The sequence below is a fragment of the Doryrhamphus excisus genome, chromosome 1, assembly GCF_030265055.1.
Source record: "Doryrhamphus excisus isolate RoL2022-K1 chromosome 1, RoL_Dexc_1.0, whole genome shotgun sequence".
NCBI classification, from domain to species: Eukaryota; Metazoa; Chordata; class Actinopteri; order Syngnathiformes; family Syngnathidae; genus Doryrhamphus; species Doryrhamphus excisus.
In genome coordinates, this window is record NC_080466.1 from 18,365,109 (window position 1) to 18,389,141 (window position 24,033).

General features: G+C 39.6%; 3 protein-coding genes across 3 annotated transcripts; 1 reads left to right on the forward strand and 2 right to left on the reverse strand.

Moving 5' to 3' along the window:
- Positions 1-904: 904 nt before the first annotated feature.
- Positions 905-3,883, reverse strand: LOC131140318 (uncharacterized). Its single transcript, XM_058090606.1, has 8 exons — positions 3,721-3,883; positions 3,477-3,563; positions 2,773-2,823; positions 2,634-2,672; positions 2,474-2,524; positions 2,359-2,388; positions 2,053-2,106; positions 905-1,904 (listed from the first exon to the last, which is right to left on the reverse strand). The coding sequence occupies exons 1-8, from the start codon at positions 3,779-3,781 to the stop codon at positions 1,660-1,662; spliced, it is 618 nt and encodes a 205-aa protein (XP_057946589.1). The 5' UTR covers positions 3,782-3,883; the 3' UTR covers positions 905-1,659.
- A 1,137-nt stretch (positions 3,884-5,020) lies between these two features.
- Positions 5,021-11,143, reverse strand: LOC131140311 (uncharacterized). Its single transcript, XM_058090593.1, has 11 exons — positions 10,593-11,143; positions 9,832-9,970; positions 9,588-9,750; positions 9,285-9,477; positions 8,997-9,068; positions 8,465-8,539; positions 8,091-8,165; positions 7,622-7,696; positions 6,189-6,294; positions 5,860-5,930; positions 5,021-5,785 (listed from the first exon to the last, which is right to left on the reverse strand). Exons 2-11 carry the CDS (start codon positions 9,938-9,940, stop codon positions 5,036-5,038), a joined length of 1,689 nt encoding a protein of 562 aa, XP_057946576.1. The 5' UTR covers positions 9,941-9,970; positions 10,593-11,143; the 3' UTR covers positions 5,021-5,035.
- A 3,847-nt stretch (positions 11,144-14,990) lies between these two features.
- LOC131139670 (aspartate aminotransferase, cytoplasmic-like) lies at positions 14,991-23,591 on the forward strand. The gene is made up of 9 exons (XM_058089488.1): positions 14,991-15,221; positions 19,002-19,183; positions 19,261-19,384; positions 19,462-19,574; positions 20,756-20,860; positions 20,937-21,087; positions 21,156-21,321; positions 21,613-21,755; positions 22,909-23,591. The coding sequence occupies exons 1-9, from the start codon at positions 15,113-15,115 to the stop codon at positions 23,046-23,048; spliced, it is 1,233 nt and encodes a 410-aa protein (XP_057945471.1). The 5' UTR covers positions 14,991-15,112; the 3' UTR covers positions 23,049-23,591.
- Positions 23,592-24,033: the final 442 nt, after the last annotated feature.

The window sequence follows — 24,033 nt, forward strand, 5'->3', positions numbered from 1 at the left end:
CAAGTGGCAATGGCAGTATGTGGGGGGTTGCTATGATATGCTGGCATAAATAGCATCAATCATAAAAAATATGTATATAAATAAAATATATGGCTCATCAGTTTACAAAAAGGATTTTTAAATCCTGCTGACTTTCCTTTATTGCAACAGTAAAAACAATATCTATAGTTCTCCTCCCATCCAGTGTGGAAGTGGTATGTTTCTTTGTCCTTCCCCACTCCATTTTAAACCATGTTTTTTAATTGAACTTGTTAGCACGCTAATGCTTAAAACCTTGGCCGTCTTTTGTGTCCCTGCAGTGATCCCGTAGCCTGCGCATTACAGTAAAGCAATGTGGTGTAAACAAAATAATAGGAGTGTAAAGGTGACTCCAGGGGGGTGATTTCACGGCGACATGGCTCTGATAATGGTAAAAATTGTATTTATTAAGTCATAAACAGATTTTACATGCTTGAACTATAAAAATATTTCATTTATTAATCATGATAGACAAATTCATTTGTCGGGTCTGGAACCAATTGATGTCAAGTTCTGCAAATATCGCCCTCCAGTGGTAGGAGCACAGAGTAGCTGTTCCCCCAGAAACTGTCTCTGAAAAAAACAAACAAACAGGACCTGCCTAACAACAATTTTCTGCTAAATTATTATTGATAGTAATGATTTATTATTAGTAGTAGTAGTAATGAGGTGTTGTTGGTGATTGGAGAAAAGAAAGAAAGCTAAAATAACACATCACTCTTCCTTTTGTCAAAGGTGTAGGCTTGATGACAGGACACACAAACACACACATTGACCCCAAACATGTACCCCCTCCCTCCCTCCTTCACGGCCCCTGGTGGTGTTTGCTGATGTGTACACAGCAACACGGATCACTTCCTGCAGCCAGAGCTCATCCAGACACACACACACACACACACACACACACACACACACACACACACACACACACACACACACACACACACACACACATACGGGTTTTTGTGAACTACAAGGACACCTCTCGCCAAACAAGTTTTTTGGTGTATTAGGGTGGCACCCCTTTCCGCTTGTTTCCCAGAGGTGTGGCATATATCAAAAAATTTGGTTTGGGCTGTACTCTGCAAATCTCACTTCAAAAGTCAGAAACACAAAAAGCAACGCAAGTTACAACAACCTGACACTACGACGACTTGTAAGGACAAAGTTAATGAGCTGCTAAACCCCGCCCATGACAAAAAGGAGAATTATAAGAACCAACTTGATTAATAAGGACTGTTGTTATACAACACACAAACACTGACACTAATGTGACTTGGAGGGTCACAGGTGACTTGCTGGAACATGGATTCACACAAACACAAAAATGAAAGTAATGTGCATTAATAGGTCACAACCAGTATATGAGGACAAATAGATGAACACAATACCATTGTGAAATTTAAAGACATACCTGATCTGTGGCATGTGTGTAAGACATCCTCAGTATACAATAGTCATTATCCACCTCGGGTAAAACCTATTAATACATATCTGATAGACAAAGACATTACACCAGGTATAACCAGTTGTTAAAGTTGTTAAAGAACCAACTTTATTTTTTGTGGCTTTGTCGCCACTTAACAGAGCTCAGCTCTTATCTTTTAACACATAAAAACAAAACATCATCTCTCTCTGTACTTATTGGTTCTTCCTCTTCAGTGTTATGCCACGATTTCTAACAAAATCTCTTATATTTTGAAGAGTGCGGTCGGCAAGAACATGATGCTCAGCGGTCTTGCACTGCTGGCACTGAATCATAGTGACGAGTTTACCATTGTTGATGTGATCTTTAAAATGTCTCATCACAGCTGCAACCTCAGCTGGAGACCATGGATGCTTTATTTTCCTCCTGGGATCGTCCACTCCAGCATTTTTGGTAATCGCTATAAAAAAGAAAGTACGTTGTAAACAAGAAACTAAACCCTTGATGAACAATTATTTCCTTTGCATTTCTCATGCACCCTCTACATCATGTTCCTTTTTACATTTGAATACAGGTTATTCAATTGTGTCTGTACAGGTGTGATTTACCACTTTGTTCATGACGTTTTTTTTTCCTGCTGGACTTTTTCTTCCCATTATCCTCTAAAAAAACCCAGCAAATAAAACAGTATTAGTGTTTATAGAGTTAAAATTGTGTTGTTATGTAGCTTGATTATAGGTAATAAAGCCAAAACTCCAATAAAAAAATAAATAAAGGTCAAATTGTGTGCAATGACAATTATTCAATCAAATATAATAGAATTAAAAAAAAACAGCACACTGATTTTAGTTTTAAAATGTGGGGATGCTACTAATGCTTCCTAATTGCTTTTAAAAATTATATTTTTAAAAGACCTTTAGATGTCCCTTCAAGAGCAGTGTCACCTATGAATGGAATATCAAACAAATGATTAGAATAGACCATAACAGCAGCACCAGCTGACCTGCAAGTAGTGGATCAGGATCATACCATCAGAGGCAGCTGAAGGGTTGTCAACAGGTTGTACAGTTCTCTCCTGTCCTGTAAAATATACATCACAGTTCACTTTAAGTCACCTTTTTACATAATATTTTAACCTGGCAACACAGCACATCTCTTGATGGTTAATCAATTATATCTCTGATCATACCACTAGAAGTCTTTAGAAGGGCAGAGTCATCTCTGAAGTCTGTGGAATATGAAACACCGATTTACGATAACCCTCCACACTTTTTGATTGTACTTACAATGTACGAAACAATGCTTGGTGGACTGACACAGGATCATACCATCTGAGGCAGCTGAAGGGTTGTTGACAGGTAGCACAGCTCTCTCCTGTCCTGTAAAATATACATCACAGTTTAAAATGGGTAATGTACTTCATGCAGGCAAGGTGCACAGATAATATTAAAAAACTATCAGTAGCACATGTCAATATTTGATATGCAAATCGGACAATGCCACTATAATAAGTGCAGATCCTCATTGTTTAATTAAAAAAGTCTTTATTTAGTAGAAGTGCCACTGACAAAAATGTATTAACTGGTTAGCCATTGACTGCGTGTATGTATTAGGTTTTCACATCTTCCATGGACAAAGTACAATCAAGAAGTTCAATGAAATAGGAAACAACTGAGTAAAGAGCAAACGGGAGGCACAGTCTTTGCGCTTCAGATGGTTTAATGCTGGCTACACTTTCATATTGCCCAAACACTATGAAACTATGGAAGATGTTAACATTCATCATGTTTCATTCGTTTTCAGTGTGACTACTGGGCATCAATTTCCAAATAAACCTTTGTGTATATACTCTGCTTCACGAGAGAGCATCATAGAACGCTCTACATGTGGATTTATATAATTTCACATATATTCCATCTTTTCATTCATCTAGCTGAACGTTTGAAGATTCTTGGTCATTTAGATAATAGGAAGTGCTATAGTAGGCAATTTGACTACTGGACATGGGTTGTCTACATTTAGCTACACCTACCCATGTCTGTTTGTGGATCTGAGGGCTGATCCTCTCCGTCAGCTTCACTTTCTTCACTTGCTTCAGAAGCAGTGAAGTCAAGGTTATCTGACAAACAAAAAAGATCAATTACTTTTTAACATTAACTTATTTTTATAATAAAGTCACTAAATTGTAGTCTGTAGACAAGTCATGTTTTGCTAAATATCATCAAGGAATAATTGCCTGTAAAATGTATGAAATGTTAATCTAGTTTAAACAATACCTTCTATCTCAATCTCTTCAAGAGTTTTGCCCTGAAGGTTTGTGATGGACCCCTTCTCCATGGCAAGCAGTAGCTTGGATATTTTGGCCAGCTGTGTTGTCGCCTCTGGAAGCCTGTAGTATTCTCTGTGGACACGAATATCATGGCCGAGGAAGTCCGCAACCTGGTCCAGTTCATGGTTTTTGCAACCTGGTCCAGTTCATGGTTTTTGAGGTTCAGGACCTGGGACAACGTTGCAACATGTTTGCGTAACTGGGTTGACCTCAGGAGTTCTGGGTTCTGAGCACCACACTCATTTGCATACGTCCTTAAACAATCCTGTCCTCTGTATGAAGTTAAACAGTGGGGCCTTCCAAACAAAAAAATGTTCTCCTCTGGAACTCCACATTCCTTCCTTTTTTTCAAGAGGAGTGTCAATGAATCAACCACGTCCGGTGATAGCAACACAGCAACTTTTCGTCCTCTTTTACCCCTAATTTCCACCCGGCTGAAATGTTCACAGAGTTTTTGTTCAAACTTTGTGAGGCCAAGAGCAACATCCTTATGGAGGGGTGTTGTGTCTCTTCCGATGAAGCTGTGTAATTGCATTTTTGCAACTTCACCTCCACGTCTTCGGTTGAATAATATGATCTTTGCCAAAGTTGCTCTGCAAAGTTCACCATACACTTGTGGTGAAGGCATCTTTCCCAGGTTCTCAGATGCCAAATCTGCTGTCTTTTCAAGATGCTGATGAAGACGTTGCACATCTTCAGTAAAAGGCAGGGTGGATGGCTTGTTGAAGTGCGCCTCATTCAAGGTGGTCAAAGCAGTATGAGAGACAAGTTCAGACCACTTTGAGGTGTAAAGCTTTTTGAAAGTCTGGGTTGACTTTTTCAGCTCATTGTCTCCTGTCATTAAAGCTCTGCAATGGATGATGTCACTAATCTTTTGCAATGAATGACCCAACTTAAGTGCGAGGCTTGGCGTTTTGTAGCAATGCTTTTCTTCATCAAACCCAGACACCTTCTTGACTGCTTGGATAACTGAATGGAAATTTACAGGTCTTACAGCATCCTCAAGATTATATATGGAAAATTCTTTACACAGTATTAGTAGAAGTCTTCCAACTTCACGAAGCTTCTGCCGAATATATTCATATTTGGTGGGATCTTGACCATGTTTGTTGAAAAATGACTGCGCCAGCTGAAGAATGCAGAAGTCACTTCGCACAGCAGCAGAAATGTCATCATCTTTCATGACAGTTAACAGCTTCCACACACCTTGGGATATCTGTTGAGGTAGGCCTGACTCTGACATTGTGGCCAAGGACAAGACTCTAGTTCCTTCCTTTGGTTTCTCCTGGTTTTGAGAGACATTTTTGAAGATGTCGCCACAGATGCCTCCGAAGATACAAAGCATGGCAATACGTACAATGCACATACTGTTTAACGTCTTGCACTTTCTTGGGTTTTCGTTTCATTTTCAGCACTCCAGTCCCACTTGTTAAAACATCTGTATTATGTTTATGATTTCCTTTGTTCCGTAGTATGTTCAGCTGTCTTTGTCGTTCTTTGGAGTGTTTTGGGAATGCTAAAACTCGAGCAACTTCCACATTTGTCTTCTCATGGGTTTTCAGGTGACGAGTAATTTTTGACTGTGGTTTGCCACAAATGTAGCAATAATTTATCTTGCTTGCAGAAGAGGATATGCCTGAAGACTGTACATGGTGGTCTTCTCCAGTTTCTTCAGTGGTCTGAAATGTATCTTCAACACTGCCTTTCTGAACTTCAGGCTGAACCCCTCCTGAGGCTTGCTTGGAGTCATCACAAGTTTTCTCAAGCTGCAATGTAGTGTCTGCTTCTCTAACATCAGGTAATGTCACTTCATCTAAGAGGTGTTCTTGGGAAGGTGTGTTTTCCAGATTTTCAGAGGGAAGCTCAGTGCAGACCACTTCAATATCAGGCACTTCTTGAAAAGATTTTGAAGGCCCTAATGAAATATCTCCGGAATTCTCTGAGTCACTGGAAGAGTCAGGTACATATTCCTCATCTGATATCTCTTCACTTGAACTTGCTCCTTCAGTAACCTGATAGTGGGGGGGAAAGATCACTGCACTGACCTTTTAAGAATTAAACAATACAATTTCTTAAATACACTTACAAATGGCGGGAATTCAGAGTCAGTCTTCATCCTCTTGACATAGCAGGATTTGTGCCAGAAGCAGGAGCAAACTAAACAGGTAATACAGACAGATGTACGTCAGTGCATATACTGTGGATTTTACAATGCACTTTTTGCCCTCTGCACTGATTGTCTTTCTAAATCATGTTGTTCATACAAATTATCCTTTTTTCTACAGTCTAGCAGTTGTAGAACTGCAGTCTATTCAGTCAGTTGCAGTAATTGTGGTTTAGTAATAGATACATAGTGTATCTATACATGCACTTGCATTTTCACATGCATTTTCCTCATGAAGACGTAATACCAACCTTTACATCTCACACCAATCCATTTCAAGGCAGAAAAGGGTCCAGTACACAGGGCACATTTTTCCAAGCTCGGTACTACTGTGGAGACCAAGTCATGCTTACAGCCCTGTTGAACCCAACAACAAAAACAGTGACTTTAAAATTGCATCACAAATTTTAAAAGATTCAAATAAGTACAACAATAAGTATTACCACCTGATTGAAGATAAAAATTAATGAAATGTATTCCGTTAGCTCCAATGAATTAAAATGTAAATACAGTTGCATTAATTCTGTGTGTATAGGGCCCAAATATAGTCTTCATAATGTCTATACCTGACTAGGACACATACCGAAAACTGCGTGTGTGTAGCATTTAATGTTAGAACCCATCTCAGTAATATTCTTGTGTGTATAGGGTCCAAATATAGTCTTCATAATGTCTATACCTGACAAGGAGGGACACAAGGAGGACTGTGTGTGTGTAACATTTAATGTTAGAAACCCATCTCAATAATATTCCTGTGTATAGGGCCCAAATATAGTCTTCATAATGTCTATACCTGACTAGGACACATACTGAGGACTGTGTGTGTGTAACATTTAATGTTAGAAACCCATCTCAATAATATTCCTGTGTATAGGGTCCAAATATAGTCTTCATAATGTCTATACCTGACTAGGACACATACTGAGGACTGTGTATGTGTCACATTTAATGTTAGAAACCCATCTCAATAATATTCCTGTGTATAGGGTCCAAATATAGTCTTCATAATGTCTATACCTGACTAGGACAGACACAAGGAGGACTGTGTGTGTGTAACATTTAATGTTAGAAACCCATCTCAATAATATTCCTGTGTATAGGGTCCAAATATAGTCTTCATAATGTCTATTCCTGACTAGGAGGGACACAAGGAGGACTGTGTATGTGTCACATTTAATGTTAGAAACCCATCTCAATAATATTCCTGTGTATAGGGCCCAAATATAGTCTTCATAATGTCTATACCTGACTAGGACACATACTGAGGACTGTGTGTGTGTAACATTTAATGTTAGAAACCCATCTCAATAATATTCCTGTGTATAGGGTCCAAATATAGTCTTCATAATGTCTATACCTGACTAGGACACATACTGAGGACTGCGTGTGTGTAACATTTAATGTTAGAAACCCATCTCAATAATATTCCTGTGTATAGGGCCCAGATATAGTCTTCATAATGTCTATACCTGACAAGGAGGGACAGAAGGAGGACTGTGTGTGTGTAACATTTAATGTTAGAAACCCATCTCAATTATTAAAAAAGTGTATAGGGTCCAAACATAGTCCTCTTTATGTCTATACCTGACTCGGTCTGTTCAATATTGACATTATCCAGCCAACAGTATTTTGTCCCTGCATAACATCAGACCTAGATTAGCATTCAGAATATAGAGTAAATCACCTGTTTATCATCGGTCAAGCAGTCAGATGTCTTGTTTGCATCAGCAGGTTGTGGATCTGTCTCAGTTTGGTTGTCCTGAAGAATAAGGGATAAAAATCACATTAAATAACCAGGTATGAACAAGAGCACCAGTTGTATGTAGTGAGTTACCATAAGAGGGATAATGTTCAAAAAAGTTGTTGTACACTCATTCATGTAAGCAGTTTAGTTTGATGTTTCAGATTCAGGAAACTTTATTTATCCCCAAAGGGGCAATTCATTTGTAGCTCACCAGCCATACATCAATCCACAATCACAACAGATTGACAACAACAATAGCAATAATTAAATTAAACAAGTCAGGAATATCAGCCATTGTCGTTAAATAATTCAGACACACACAAATATTTGTCACATGTACAAGTCTGACCTTTACATCCAGCTAATCTGAGAGAAAAACTATACCTAAAATCAGTGGAAATGAATTTACCTGTTCGTTGGTTTCACTCGGGGAAACACACATCTTGGCCTCTTCTGCATGGTAACCATCTGTGGCAGCTGATACCTTGTGACAGAAAAACAAAAGGCTTACATCATTTTAGCACAACAGACAGTAACTGCTAATATCAGAGTTCAAAACACAATTCTGTATCATATTGATGACTGTAATATGGTGCAGTGGTAACTGTTAGTGTGAACATAGATGATGTGATGTAGACAAATTTAACACTTAGCAGTATCCATAATGAGTCCTCAGTATGTGTAAACAGGACGGACACATCGAGCAAAGTCACATACAGTAAGTACATCCAGCCAACAAAGTTTTATCAACATTGATCAACATTCAGAATATGAGTAAGTCACCTGTTTGTCATCGATCAAGGAGTTAGATGTCATGGTCACAGAAGCATGTTGTGGATCTGCCTCAGTTATGTTCTCCTGAAAAATAAGGGGTGACATCTTATCAAATACTTATTTTGGACAGCATGATCGCAATATGATTCAAGTCATCTGTGAAGGAGTCCGATGACATGGTTGCAACAGCAGGTTGTGGATCTCCTTCAGTTGTGATCTTGTCAAAACACATCTGATTAATGATTTAATTATATATATATATATATATATATATATATATATATATATATATATATATATATATATATATATATATTATAATTATAATTCAATAATACATTTTGCATACCTGTTATAGCACACAAGTAGTGAGCAAAGAAAACAAATATATATCTAGGAACAATTGGTCTGACTTCAGTATATTTTTAGTTTAATTAAATGGTTGGATACAACATTCCTAATTCCACAATGTATTGGACTCATCTAATGTCGCCAAGATCGCTCTTTTACTGTAAAATCTTTTACCATCAGCAACATTTACCTTGTCAGTTGCAATTATTTTTCCATGGCTGACCAAATCCCCAGAACAAACCGGCTCCTTCACTGTGGGACACTGAAAATAATACAAGGAAGCAATTAGCTGTGTACCTGTGATAACATTGTCAAATGGTTTAGTAGAAGGAATAGAAATACAATAAAAGTATTGATATACCATATTCATTTTGTAATATGACATGGCACACTTGTTTTCTCCTGTGCATAGTAAACTGTAAAATTATAGAAGATCCACACAGGAATGTGTTAGTATTTTGTCAAATTCCATCTGTACCTTTAACCTCCATGGCCAGTCAGAGTCTCCGTAATTGTATGTTATCTCTTCACCAGGCTTGATGTCCGTTGTTGCAAATAGACACAAATGAGGCTGCCCATTGACAGTGATCGTCTTCATTTTGCTATTTGGGCTCACATTATCATCGTTTACAAGTCGGCCGAGGGAGTCATCCTCTTGAGCAGCATCAACACTAAAATTACAAAAAATGACAAAATGAATAACTCTGTTATTGTTATTTTTGTTGAATAGTTTTTCTGTGTAAAACGACATACTGCAAGTTATGTGTGACAATATACATACCACAAATTCTTTCCATTATACCGAAATTCAAACATGAACACCTTGAGGGCATCATGGTATATATGTAGCCTGTTTTCATGTTCTTGTTTAGATATGACCTGTCCTCGATATTCGATGAGGAACTCTCCTTTCTCAAAATGCCGCTTGCTGAATACTCCTCGACCTAAAAAATAAAAAAGACAAAGGGTCAAAGTTTTGAGATTAGCACAAGATTTAATTCATGCTAAACCATCTTGTAACTCACCTTTGAATGAATTTATAAAACGGATATCAAATCCATCCTTGTCCTTTCCTAAGGATGCAAAGTATGCAGCCTCTTCTTTTGGTTTTACTTTCACCCTCTGCGGCCTCATTGCCTCGCTTTGTTTCAATAAAGATGATGCCTTTGATCAATAAATAAGAACTTAAGTATGTCAGTTTTACCTGTTACCAAACATTTTACATCTAACTTTTTGTCATAGTGCAATAGTGCAAGTAAAACATTTTAAACACTGTTCCCCCTTAAGTCAAGGATCAAGACAGAAACATCAACTCACTTGCTGTTTCTGTTTAACTACACTAAACTAGATTAAGACCATCTGAAATTTACATCAGGTGCATGCATTGTCACCTACATTATATTTTAATACATACCACTTACTTTGTGACAAAAGAACAAGCATAGGAAGTCATGTCTTTTAGTTTGTATTAAAAGTGAATTTAGCAGGTTAAAAAACACAAGGCACAATATCTACTTGTGCTGTTAGGTATAATATATTTGTTTCAAAGACTAAATGAAAACTTATATGCTTAATGCTAACATGTGCTTGTGTACCTAACATGTACCTAGCTCTTTAAATAGCTCTTTAAGCTAGGCTAGCATACCATGTCGTGCTAACATAAATTAACCAGTTAGTATGTTAAGATAGTACTAGCTGGTTTACATGCTGTTGACATACAGTGTTCTCCTTACTGGGATTGCAAACTTTATGGACTTGAAACATAGTAGTGTGCTTTCATTCTTACCTCGTGTCTCCAGTGCAGTAGACAATTAAATGGCAACGTGTTCACGCTGTAGCAGGAAGCCAGGAAGCTTGGGGCTGCAGCTCATTGGCTGATTAGCGGTCACCTCATCGGTGTTGAGAATTTAAATACACACAATTGACAAAATCCTACATTATGAGGACCCTCTACCAGTCAGCCAATCAGGACGAAGTAAATACACAACTTTTCTGTCACAATCCGTAATTGTGGGTACCTTCCGCCCGGCAGCCAATCAGAAGCTTTAAAATTTACACAAGTGTGAATAATTCATCAGGGGTGCAATACCAGGACCTGGCTACAGGGGTGCTAGAGCGATACACAGATTTTACACAAATTCTGGTATATGTGTATTGTGAGGACTTTTGGAGAAAATTTGGTTTTCAGCTTTTTAGACCCATAGAAACACTTCTACGTTGGCAGAATTATGAGGACACCGACCCTGTCCTCATAATTCAAAATGTCCTCACAGTGTTGCGTGTATTCTTGTCAAATGTCCTCATAATTCACAAAAACAAACACACACACACACACACACACACACACACATACACATACACACAGAGTTGTTGCTGTATAAATCAGCTTGTTGACAGCTTGTTGTGTGCCGACTTCTGACGGGAGGAAGCAGACGTCGCTGACAAAGCACAGCCCATTAAGCGCCAATGGAGAGCACGGCCAATGAAGAGCATGGCCAATGGAGAGCACGGCCTCTGACGCTCGGCCTAATTGGTTTTATGGGACTCCAGGGACCCCCGACTACAATATTGAAACCAGTAGAGAGCATCTCATTGTTAATTCGAGCGCAAGTGGGCACTTTAACCTGTAAGAAGACTACTGTAGGTATGTTCCCTGTTGGAGATCATCTGTTGCCATCATAAATGCAATCAAATTTGGAAACAATTGATCCCCCAGTAAAGTAATGGATATTGGAATCATCTGTTCCTGGGTCAACCTGTGCCCAACACTTGAAGTCCCACTTCAACACTCTGAAGCCTCATACAAGTGTAAAAAGAAGTGAAGCAATGTTAATAGCGAATTTAAAGTAAATTTAAAGTAATTATGGAACTAAAAAATGGAACTAATGAGTAGAGTGGTTACCAAGGAACAAAGGCAGATCAATTTAGAGTAGTTACTGATGAACTAATTACTAGGGCATGTGCATTTTGAGTAGTTATTGAGGAACTAACGAGTAGACTATTGGGGAACTAAGGAACATACATCTTGAGTAGTTATTGAGGAACTAAGGCACATACATTGAAAGTAGTTACTGTGGAACGGATGAACTAATTAGTAGTTACTGAGGAACTAAGGCACATCAACTTAGAGTAGTTACTGGGTGGTTCATGAGTAGAGTAGTTATCGAGGAACAATGGTATATACATTTAGAGTAGTTACTGAGGAACTAATGACTAGGGCATGTGCATTTTGAGTAGTTATTGAGTAAATCATGAGTAGATACTGGGGAACTAAGGCACATACATTTTGAGTAGTTACTGAGGAACTAAGGCACATACATTTATAGTAGTTACTGTGGAAAGAATGAACTAATGAGTAGTTACTGAGGAACTAAGGCACATCAATTTAGAATAGTTACTGGGGAATTAATGAGTAGAATAGTTACCGAGGAACAAAGGCATGTACATTTTGAGTAGTTATTGAGGAACTAATGAGTAGAGTAGTTACTGGGGAACTAAGGCACATACATTTTGAGTAGTTACTGAGGAACTAATGGGTAGTTACTGAGGAACGAAGGCACATACATTTTGAGTAGTTACTGAGGAACTAATGGGTAGAGTAGTTACTGAGGAACTAAGGCACATATGTTTACTGTGGAACAAATTAACTAATGAGTAGTTACTGAGGAATTAAGGCACATCAATTTAGAGTAGTTACTGGGGAATTAATGAGTAGAGTAGTTACCGAGGAACAAAGGCATATACATTTAGAGTAGTCACTGAGGAACTAATAACTAGGGAATGTGCATTTTGAGTAGTTATTGAGGAACTAATGAATAGAGTAGTTACTGGGGAACTAAGGCACATACATTTTGAGTAGTTACTGAGGAACTAATGGGTAGATTAGTTACTGAGGAACTAAGACACATATGTTTACTGTGGAACAAATTAACTAATGAGTAGTTACTGAGGAATTAAGGCACATCAATTTAGAGTAGTTACTGGGGAATTAATGAGTACAGTAGTTACCGAGGAACAAAGGCATATACATTTAGAGTAGTCACTGAGGAACTAATAACTAGGGAATGTGCATTTTGAGTAGTTATTGAGGAACTAATGAATAGAGTAGTTACTGGGGAACTAAGGCACATACATTTTGAGTAGTTACTGAGGAACTAATGGGTAGATTAGTTACTGAGGAACTAAGACACATATGTTTACTGTGGAACAAATTAACTAATGAGTAGTTACTGAGGAATTAAGGCACATCAATTTAGAGTAGTTACTGGGGAATTAATGAGTACAGTAGTTACCGAGGAACAAAGGCATATACATTTAGAGTAGTCACTGAGGAACTAATAACTAGGGAATGTGCATTTTGAGTAGTTATTGAGGAACTAATGAATAGAGTAGTTACTGGGGAACTAAGGCACATACATTTTGAGTAGTTACTGAGGAAATAATGAGTTGTTACTCAGGCACATAAACTATGAGTAATTACTGAGGACCTAATGAAGTAATGATTAGTAACTAATGAGTATTGGTTAGGGTTAGGTTCCTCTAACTACTGTAATTGTATACCTCCATGTAAAGTGTTACCAAAACAACAAGGCTAAATGTAGCAGCTTCCCATCAGACATGTTTTATCTAGTCTCCGTGAATGGAAACATCAAAGGTTGCTATTAAGAAGCATGTTGACTAAATATTTGTCTGCTTTCACAAATAGAACACCGAGAAATTCTCCCTCGGGAGGCTTTTGTAAGCGGCGTCCTTCATGAGGACTAATGGACTCAATCATCTTCATCCAGGAGACTTTGAAACCCAACACTGCTGCCATGGTGGACTGCAAAGGAGGAAGAAGACGCTGGCCGGCCGGCCGGCCGGCCGGAGGAGACAGTGCTCTCGGGAGTGATGGCTGAAGAGTGTTAAAAGAAAAGCATTAAGGCTTTCGACCTGAGCCTCCATTCAAGGCTATGCCACTCCTGGTCTGGTTGGATGCAGCTTGGTTCTGTTTAAAAACTCTAAATAACGTCATAATGTTCAATCAAGCATCAAGCTAACTTGGGTTTGTCTTTTCAGTTGTCATGGCGACGGCAAAAAAACATCTGAGAGGGCGTTAAGAAGGCCAAATAGGTAATCCATCCATCGCACTACTGTTTTCCATTCATGACCCGCTTGTGCCGGTAGAGGGCGCTGCGGCTCAGCTGAAAAAATAATTGTTGCTGAAGTTCTTAAAGTAACGTGGCATGTTTACTTCCTGGTTTTGAGTTAAAAGGAGTTTCATTTTTTGTTTAAAATATCATCGATATACGCTAGTTAACAGTATTTGCCCAGCGGTACAACAAACAACGCTATGCAAAGACAGTAAATGTAAATAGCTCTTTGTTTGTTTTGTCTGTGTATGTTTAGGTGAGCCACGCCTAAACAAATGGACTTTAATAGATGTCCTCACATGGAGAGCAGTACAAAGTGTGTGTGTGTGTGTCACAAAAGAATTGCTACTTTGGCTACAGGCGGCTGGAAGAGGAGGCTGTTCATCAAACACTTAAGGACAGATGACAAGAGAGGAAACACATGAATGTTTATTTTTACACACTGAACGTGTTATCCCGCAGCCCAGTGGGACTTACCTGTCATTAACAGCATCCTACATTTGTTTCATTGTTGCTTTTAAATCCTCTGCAGCCACTGGACAGTTCATTAGGTACACCCCAAATTGTCAGTTGTAATGGAAAAGTGAAAGTACAACAGTTCAAACCCTGAATTAAGGTCATGGATGAATGTTAGGCGCATTCACAAGTAGTGTTGTACACTAGTTCTTGTACGACATCTAGTGGCCAAATGTTGTTTCTGCGTTTTAGTTTAATGCTACTGGGTTTATTTTTAGTACTGAACATATTCCTAAGTAAACTTTCCTGATGTTGTATTAAAGCACAGCAGGAAGGTTTGCTTATAAAAATAGACAATAGTCTTTATTATTACCTCTTTTTTTAATTTAAAGAGAGTGGTTTTGATTATTTAAACCAGACAGATGAGCTAGGTTTTAATTTAAAATAACGGGCACATATGAACGTGTGATGAAAACTTGAAAATAAATAAATAATAATATAATGTTAAAAATTGCACTTTTGCTAGCTGAGCTCTCCCATTGGCCAAGGCTAAGCGACGTCGCTAAAAGAAGCCGTCTCATTGGCTGCCGCGCAGACGCCTATGTCCTGCTTGTCCTAGCGTAGCGGTGAAGGTGAAACCGGTTACCCGCTGTCTACTCCCTCCTTACCTGCCTGCTAGCTAGAAGACCCCGGGCCGCCTTCCATCTTCTCTTCAGCCATGTCCGTGTTCAGCGACGTCCCGCAGGCGCCCCCGGTTGCCGTCTTCAAGCTCACCGCTGACTTCAGGGACGACAGTCACCCACAGAAGGTGAATCTTGGCGTCGGAGGTAAGCTGCTAACAATGCTAATGCTAATGCTCAGCTGCGTTCAATGCGTCCTGTGACCTCACAGTTATGAATATCGTAACTATCACGGTCTAAATCATATTTCCGCTCATGTGTCGTGCTTGTAGATGAACGCTGAGTGCACATTAATTCGCCGATATGGAAACTTGTACCGTGGCAACTATGACGTAACGGTGTTCTCCGAGCATCTCTGTGTTTGACTTTTCCTGCGGTGAATGATGTACCGCGAATGCATCATTTCCCATTCATTGTCATTATTAGTCATAGTTTGTCAAAACAAGACAACCTCTCACGCTTATTGAAATTGGCCAACATAACTACACAACTGTTTGGATCAAAAATGACAACGTTTAAGTCGTTTAAGGAGGGCAAACTAATGTTGAATTTCCTGTTTTATTCAGATCTTACCCAATCATTTATTTATTTTGATTATTACCAGTTTAGGCACTGAATTGTGGATGGAGGAAAAACTCCACTATTTAAATATTTATAACCACCAAGGCATACATTTGTAATTGCATCACAGCCTATTTTTGTGTGGATGGGTATTTGCAAGCAAGAGTGATGTCTGCATTCAGATATCACAATGTTAAGCTTTTGTGTACATGTTGCATGGGGAATGTTGAAAATGATGCTGTTTGTTACAGCTAGCTTTCTCTCTTCTGTTGCGAATGTTTATATATTTACATATATTTAATATATAGGTAAATGGAGAGAGAAATAAATAAATAGAATGAAGGAACTACAGGCAGCAGCAGGTTGTTGGCAAAACAACACACAAATCCGCACCAACATGTCGTATGCAATAAACAGCTTCAATAAAAGAGGTTTTACAGAGCCTATTTTGTGATATATCTTTTAAAATCTAATTCCTCCAATGTGACAGTGGTTATACCGTGTATAGTAGGTGATCACGTGACTTGATGCATACAGGAAGCAGCAGCTTTTATTACATAAATGCACTACTGTACTTCATTCACGGTCCTTGTCCTCCAGCTGGGGACCCTGTGACCTTTTCCATGCGCCCACCACCAGCGGTCCTTGGTGTAGAGCTGTAGCCGTGATCTGATACGTGATACAACACAAGGAGAGACGCCACGAGTTCCTCAGGGGTCAAACATGTGCATGCGAGTTCAGTTCAGTGTGTTCGTGAGTCCATGTGACCTTTTTCTCTGTCAGGCTCACAATTTGTTTGACTGTTGCAGCAATGCAATACAATGTATGAAGGAAAGGAAGTACTTTTTCTGTTACTGTCAGCTGTCGAGTATGAAAGTGTGCAAAAGAGCTGTTTAGTGCAAAGTGTTTAGTGCAGGGGTGTCCAAACTTTTTCCAGCAAGGGCCACATACTGAAAAATGAAAAGATACAAGGGCCAATTTGATAATTTTTAAAGCAACACATGTAGATATGCTTGTTTGTTTATTTCGGGTGTTTTCTGATTGGCTTGAGCCCTTTAAATTCCGGATGCCCTTCCTGACGAATGCCAATGATGCTTAGTGAATATGTTTTATATATTTCAAGAAGAAAATGTACTTCAGCTTTGCCGATTTTTATTTTTTGTTTTCAAATATTTCAACTTTCTTCTTAAATAGTCTTCATATATTGTAATATTATTATTCCCATAATAGTTTGGCTTTATTCCCATAAGAGATGACAAGAGAGGAAACACATGAATTAATTTTACACACTGACATCTGGTGGCCAAACGTTGTTTCTGCGTTTTAGTTTAATGCTACTGGGTTTATTTTTCGTACTGAACATTTTCCTCAGTAAACTTTCCTGATGTTGTATGAAAGCACAGGTTATCTCATCTTGCCGCAGGGTTTGCTTGTAAAAATAGACGATGAGCTAGGTTTTAATTTAAAATAACAGGCACACATGAACATGTGATAAAAACATGAAAATAAATGTCAAAAAATTGCACTTTTCCTAGCTGAGCGCTCTCATTGGCCACGGCTAAGGGATGTCGCTAATAGAAGCCGTCTCATTGGCTGCCGCGCAAATGCCACTGTCCTGGTTGTCCTAGTGGAGCTCTACATAATATTCCAAACATTATTTTTTCTTTCATATTTTCAACTTTACTATGGCATTGTATTTATTATGTTATGTTATTCTTGTCAAATACAAGTGTTTCATGTCTGTTGTTGTTTTTCTTAAACTAGTTCAGCTTTCTTCTTGTAAACTGTCTTATCGTAATTATGACTTAATTCCCAAAATATTTAGATGTCATTCCCATAACATTAGAACTTTTTGTGCAAAAATTCCAAAAACTATTTTGTTTGTTTTATATTATATTGTGACTTTTCAAAAATAACATCTTTTTCTTTAATATTTGTAACTTTATGCTACTAAATGACGTTATTTTTCTTTAAAATTCTCATAAAATTAAGACTTTTTCTCGTTTAATTAAAACTTTTTTCTCTTAATAGTTATTATATTTTTTGGGAAAAATAATAATAATAATTGACCTATTAATCAATTACTAAAATAATCGTTGGTTGCAACCCTAAGTTTATCTGTTGTTTTTCAGCATAATAAGAATACAAGTCCAACATTTATATCAAAAATAAAGTGCAACCAACTTCTCTGCAGGTCAGGTGAGCGGTGGTTCAGCCTGCTACTTCTCTCATTTGAATAAACAAAGAGCGTTGCACACCTATTTAACAAAATTTTTCTTGCTCACCGGTGCGATCCGCCATGCACAGACAGGCCGACTGAATCAAATAACATTTAACGTCTTCGTTGTTAAAAGTGCTAAATAAAGCACGCATCCATATAAAGCCTGCTGTGCTAGAATCCAATGCTTTATTGTCTAGTATCCATGCAATCAATCGATGACCTTTTCAACAACGTTACATCGATATATGTCGTCCTTGCCGAACACACATCGATGTAATTGCATCTAAGGAGTGTAAATCAATACATGGATGTAGTAGATGAATCATAAAATGGCGTGTACTGCAGTTAGCAACGTGTACTGCTGACGACGCCAGTGCTAAAGTGTAGCTGAGGGGCGTTTTCAGGTCAAAGTATTGCATTTTTTGCATAAAAAGTTTGGGAACCAAGGTATATCTTTCAGGGTCACGACTTTGGGGCGGCAGGGGACACTGTTACATTGTTGTTGTTTGCCAACATATTGTTGACAACAAATTGTTAAAGTCCACCATGTGATAATAGATTATCAATAGAAGGTCATGTGACCTGGTCACCCGTTACGCCCATTACACTCGTAGTTGCACTGACCTGTCCACCATGTTAAAACCCATTCTCTTCAACCTTGCTTATAATGTTACATCCCATTTTTTTATTCTCATGCTAACTGTATGTGTCTGTTTTATGGTAAAAATGTACTATTGTTGTTGTTATTATTATTATTATTATTATTCATTCATTCATTTTCTACCGCTTTTCCTCGCGGGGGGTGCTGGAGCCTATCCCAGCTGTCTTCGGGCGAGAGGCGGGGTACACCACAGGGCACATATAGACAAACAACCATTCACACTCACATTCATACCTATGGACAATTTGGAGTCGCCGATTAACCTAGCATGTTTTTGGAATGTGGGAGGAAACCGGAGTACCCGGAGAAAACCCACGCATGCACGGGGAGAACATGCAAACTCCACACACAGCTGGCCGAGGGTGGAATTGAACCCTCGTCTCCTAGCTGTGAGGTCTGCGCGCTAACCACTCGACCGCCGTGCCGCCCTATTATTATTATTATTATTATGGTGGTAAAGTGAAGATGGCGGTGTCTCTCTCAGCCTATCGCACAGATGATTGCCAGCCGTGGGTGTTGCCGGTGGTCAAGAAGGTGGAGCGACTCATCGTGGAGGACACCAGTCTCAACCACGAGTACCTGCCCATTCTCGGACTCCCCGAGTTCCGCTCGGCCGCCTCCAAGGTCGCCCTGGGAGACGACAGCCCCGCCATCAAGGAGAACAGGGTGAGGCTAATGTCTGCTAATGTTTATTTTTACACAACTGGCACGATGACATAAGTGATTCTGTGAGGTTGTTTCAGGTGGGTGGTGTCCAGGCACTGGGTGGGACGGGTGCGCTGAGGATCGGAGCGGAGTTCCTGCGGCGTTGGTACAACGGCGTCAACAACACGGCCACGCCCATTTACGTGTCGGCACCCACCTGGGGTGTGTACACCGCCACACCAAGGATGAGTGTAAACTTGTGATAGATGATTTATTTTGGCGTTGCTTTTTTGCGACAGAGAACCACAATGGCGTGTTTGCAGACGCTGGATTCAAAGACATCCGGCCATACCGCTACTGGGATGCTGCTAAGAGGGGTCTGGACCTCAGTGGCCTGCTGGAGGACCTCGAGGTGACCTTTTTTTTTGTGACATGATTGAACGAGAATGTTACCCAGTCGAGTGCAGAGCCTTATTGAATGAAAATACAAGTTCCACTCTAGTCCTATAGATGGCAGTAATGCACACTGTAAAGCCTCAACTGGCTTTTTACACTGCATTTCCATTTGCTGGCTCTAGTGCAGGGGTCTCAAACACACGGCCCGCAGGACACTAGTTTGAGGCCCCCGCCTTGATATGAAAGTTTAATGTTAGTGCGGCCCGCGCAAGTTTGATATGGATGCTGTATGATATCATGTACCCAGAAAAAAATATTACGTTTGATTAATGTTCATGTTTAAGGTTAAATAACTGTTAATAGTTATCCTCCCTATCCGTGTGGAAGTGGTAAGTTTTTGGCTATTTAAGTTTAAAGGAAATAACTTGAAGGCTACTGTTTAGGTCGCTAGCTCTCTAGTTTGCGAGTTAGCATGTGTCTCAAGACCCTGCAGTTGCGCAATATGTTGTAAATAAAAAGAGTATAAATGTGACTATAGTCGTGTTTTGTCATGTCTACAGGGCTCTAATAATGCTTTGTTCATTTTAATCTGAAAAAAATAATTTGTCTACCCACCAACTATATGTGGTTTCTTAAGTTTTTATTATTTGTCGTTTTTTTATTATTATTATTATTATTATTATTATATTTATTTATTATTGATTGATTGATTTTCTTTATTCTTGATTTGTTTATTTATGTTTCATCTTATTTTGTGTAGAAAAATAAGATGTAAAAAGTAAGATATTTGAGAACAGTGGAATGTTTTATCAGAGCTTTTATTGTAGAAAATTGGAACCAAAGCGAAGTTTTTTAAATGTTTTTGTTTTTAATAAATGTGTTTTTTTTTTGAAAACTTGATGCGACCCAGTCTCACCCAGACCCGAGCTCCAGTGGCCTCCAAGTAAATTGAGTTTGAGACCCCTGCTCTCGTGCTTCACTGGCACTGGCTCCTAGTAGAATACTACATATTCACGTCATCATTTTAGTTCATTTGAATGCTTAATTTAGCCAAAAAATACATCAACTTTTCTTCAACATGAATATTTTTGACTAATAATGGGTTGTATTTAACCATAAACAGCACAGTTTATTGTTATATTTATATCATGGGACAGTAAAGTGGATCCATCGTGTTTACGTTGTGTGTTGACACAGAAAGCTCCAGAAGGTTCCGTCTTCGTGCTGCATGCCTGCGCACACAATCCCACCGGCACCGACCCCACTCAGGACGAGTGGAAGCAGATTGCAGAGCTCATGAAGGTCACATGACGTTTGGTTTGATTTTCACATAATCCTGCTGGTCCTTGTCTCATCTTCTTCTTTTTCTCGTCTCCAGAGAAGGAATCTCTTTGTCTTCTTTGACTCCGCCTACCAGGGCTTCGCGTCCGGCTCTCTGGAGAAAGACGCCTGGGCCATCCGCTTCTTTGTGTCCCAGGGATTTGAGCTCTTCGTGGCACAGTCCTTCTCCAAGAACTTTGGGCTGTACAGTGAGTACATGCAAAGTACACCCACGGCAAACTTGAGCGGCCATGTTAAGAACCCGCCTCTTCTGCAGACGAGAGGGTGGGCAACCTGACCGTGGTGGCACGCGACAGCGAGAACTTGAGCCGCATCCTGTCTCAGATGGAGAAGATTGTCCGGACTACCTGGTCCAACCCGCCCTCACAGGGGGCGCGTGTGGTCAGCAAGACCCTCAACTGCCCTGAATTGTTTGCAGAATGGTACGTGTTGCTACGGATGCTACTTAATGCTACAATTGAGTCCACTTTTTATCTTCTATTTGTTTGCATACATACAGGATAGTGAGCTAGTGCTATTTATTGATGAAATATTATGTATATAAAATACATTTTTGTGGAAAACTGAGTCATAGCCGGCAAGAGACGTGGAGACACTTGGCCATCACGCCAACCATCCTCTGCATTTCCTAGCTGTGCATGAAGGCATCACGCGGTGGTATTATCAGCGCAGTAAACGTGATTTATGCAATGTTGTGGTTTCCACGGCGACAGGAAGTCCAACGTGAAGACCATGGCCGACCGGGTGCTCCTCATGAGGGACCAACTCAAGTCCAAACTGCAGGCCCTCGGCACCCCGGGGACCTGGGACCACATCACCCAGCAGATCGGCATGTTCAGCTTCACGGGTCTCAACCGTATGTACAACACACACATACTATGTCTTCTTAAACTAGTTACTTAAAGGAAAAGGGCACTTTGGGGGAATTTTGCCCATCTTCCACAATTCTTATGTAAGACAGGAGCACACGTCTTTCTCCTTTCTGTGCATTATAAAGATAAAAACAGCTAAAAAAGGCAAAACTGAGAATGCAGGTAATGGGAAGTGCATATTCCGCCTATCTGGGAAACCCACCTCCAACACTCATTTGACTTAATGTAATGGTAATGGTAATGGTTTTATTTCATTTGAACATGCATCAGATTACAATTGAGTGCATCCCATAATCAGTTCACAGTTCCACATAGGAAGTAGGAAGAAGCAAAGCTTATTAAATCGTACACCTCCATCTGGTACTTTTAAAATCGGTAACTGTTACATTTAAAGAGAATATTCCCCTCATTTCAGTGGAGAAGGATAACTGTGAAGAGGGTCCATGTTCTGTGTTTGGGGAGCACAGGTCTTTATAGCTGAATGTCATGGGCAGAGAGATGGAAACTGCTGTTGTGATTGGAAATTATTTTTTTTGTTTTAGAGTTTGGAAAATTCTACGCTAGGTGTAGTGTTCCTTTCTTTGTTGCTATGGGGGGGTCAGGGCTAAAGAGAATATTCCCCTCATTTCAGTGGAGAAGGATAACTGTGAAGAGGGTCCATGTTCTGTGTTTTGGGGAGCACAGGTCTTTATAGCTGAATGTCATGGGCATAGAGATGGAAACTGCTGTTGTGATTGGAAATTATTTTTTTTTTGGAAAATTCTACTCTAGGTGTAGTGTTCCTTTCTTTGTTGTGATGTGAAACCAATGCGCCCAGGAAGGAAGTTCCGCTAATGTTTAAAAGGAACAAAACATGGCTAAATACTGTAAGTATTACATGTTATCTGTTAGTACAATGCATATAAAACCTTGTAGGTGTGACCCGTTGTGTGCATTAATGACCTGCCTCTTTTTTTAGCTGTTTGTGTATCTTTAAAACACACAGGAAAAAGAAAATGTGTGTTCATGTCTCACATAAGAATTGTTGATGATGGGCAAAACTACAAAAGTGCAATTTTCCTTGAAGCACCTTACAATAACATGGAATTACAGCTACCTAGTTAAATGTTATTGAAGCCTTCCATTGTTGTCCGGCAGCCAATCAGGTGTCGTTCATGATCAAAGAGAAGCATGTGTACTTGATGGCGAGCGGGCGCATCAACATGTGCGGCCTCACCTCCAAGAACATCGACTACGTGGCCCAGTCCATCCACGAGGCTGTCACCCAGGTCCAATAAGAGGCCATGCCCCCTGCTTGCCTTGCCTTCGTTCAGCATCGCCCCCTCCGGCCTCTGATTGGCTAGACTGCCAATGAGAAGTCCCTCCAGGTGGCGCCACGTGTCCCTCCATATGTCAAATCCTGCTTTTGTCTCCCGTGTGACGTCAGGCCAGTAACGTGCATCCTCACCTTTTGCTGTTTGTGTAACTGTAAGCACATTTCACCCATGACGTCATCACACACTTTGTCTTGAAGTCTCTGGGCCCGAACTACACTGAAATATTCAAGAATATGCTAGGAACGTGAAGAGCTGCTCTCCTGCTGTATTTGAATCAAACGAGTGTCATGTCATTACAAGAAACCTGATTAGCTTTTCTTCATTTGTTTGTCTTAATGTTTGAAAGCTGATAAAAATGTCCTTCAGGGCTTAGAATACTGAAAAGTGCTGGAATTATACAGTATGGGATATGGGAAATGATTGTTTCAGCACACACAGCTATAAACTATGAGTGTTGCAGTTTGCCTGTCAGGTGCACTAATAAAATCCCAGCTGTACATGAAAGTGTGTTCTGTTGTATTTCTGTTGAGTGTGAAATATTTGGTGTAAATTCACCATGTTCCTTTTCAGACGGCATGTTTACAGCAAGAACAGACAAGATTGAATTTCTTCCTCCAATTGCAAAAACATCAATTGTATAGCAAAGTGTTGTCCTTGTCTTTGGGATTTGTGTAGATATGAGTGGCTGAAAGTGCTTGAACTTGTTTGTTGATGTCGTTTACTCCTGTCCCTTGTTCAAGGTCAGCGTATCGTTTCTGCTTTTTCAGATTTCACATCCTCAATCAAATCTTGAAGCAGAGTTGTCTCCTGCAGAAGAAAAACTAAAACAACCTGCAAGGGCCAATGCAAAGGGTTAGTGTACCTTTAAAGCCAGTTACTGTATCCTGCACCGTTGTGGTCACGTGACCCAACGTCTGTGCTTGATTGGTCCAGTGCTGCAGGCTGA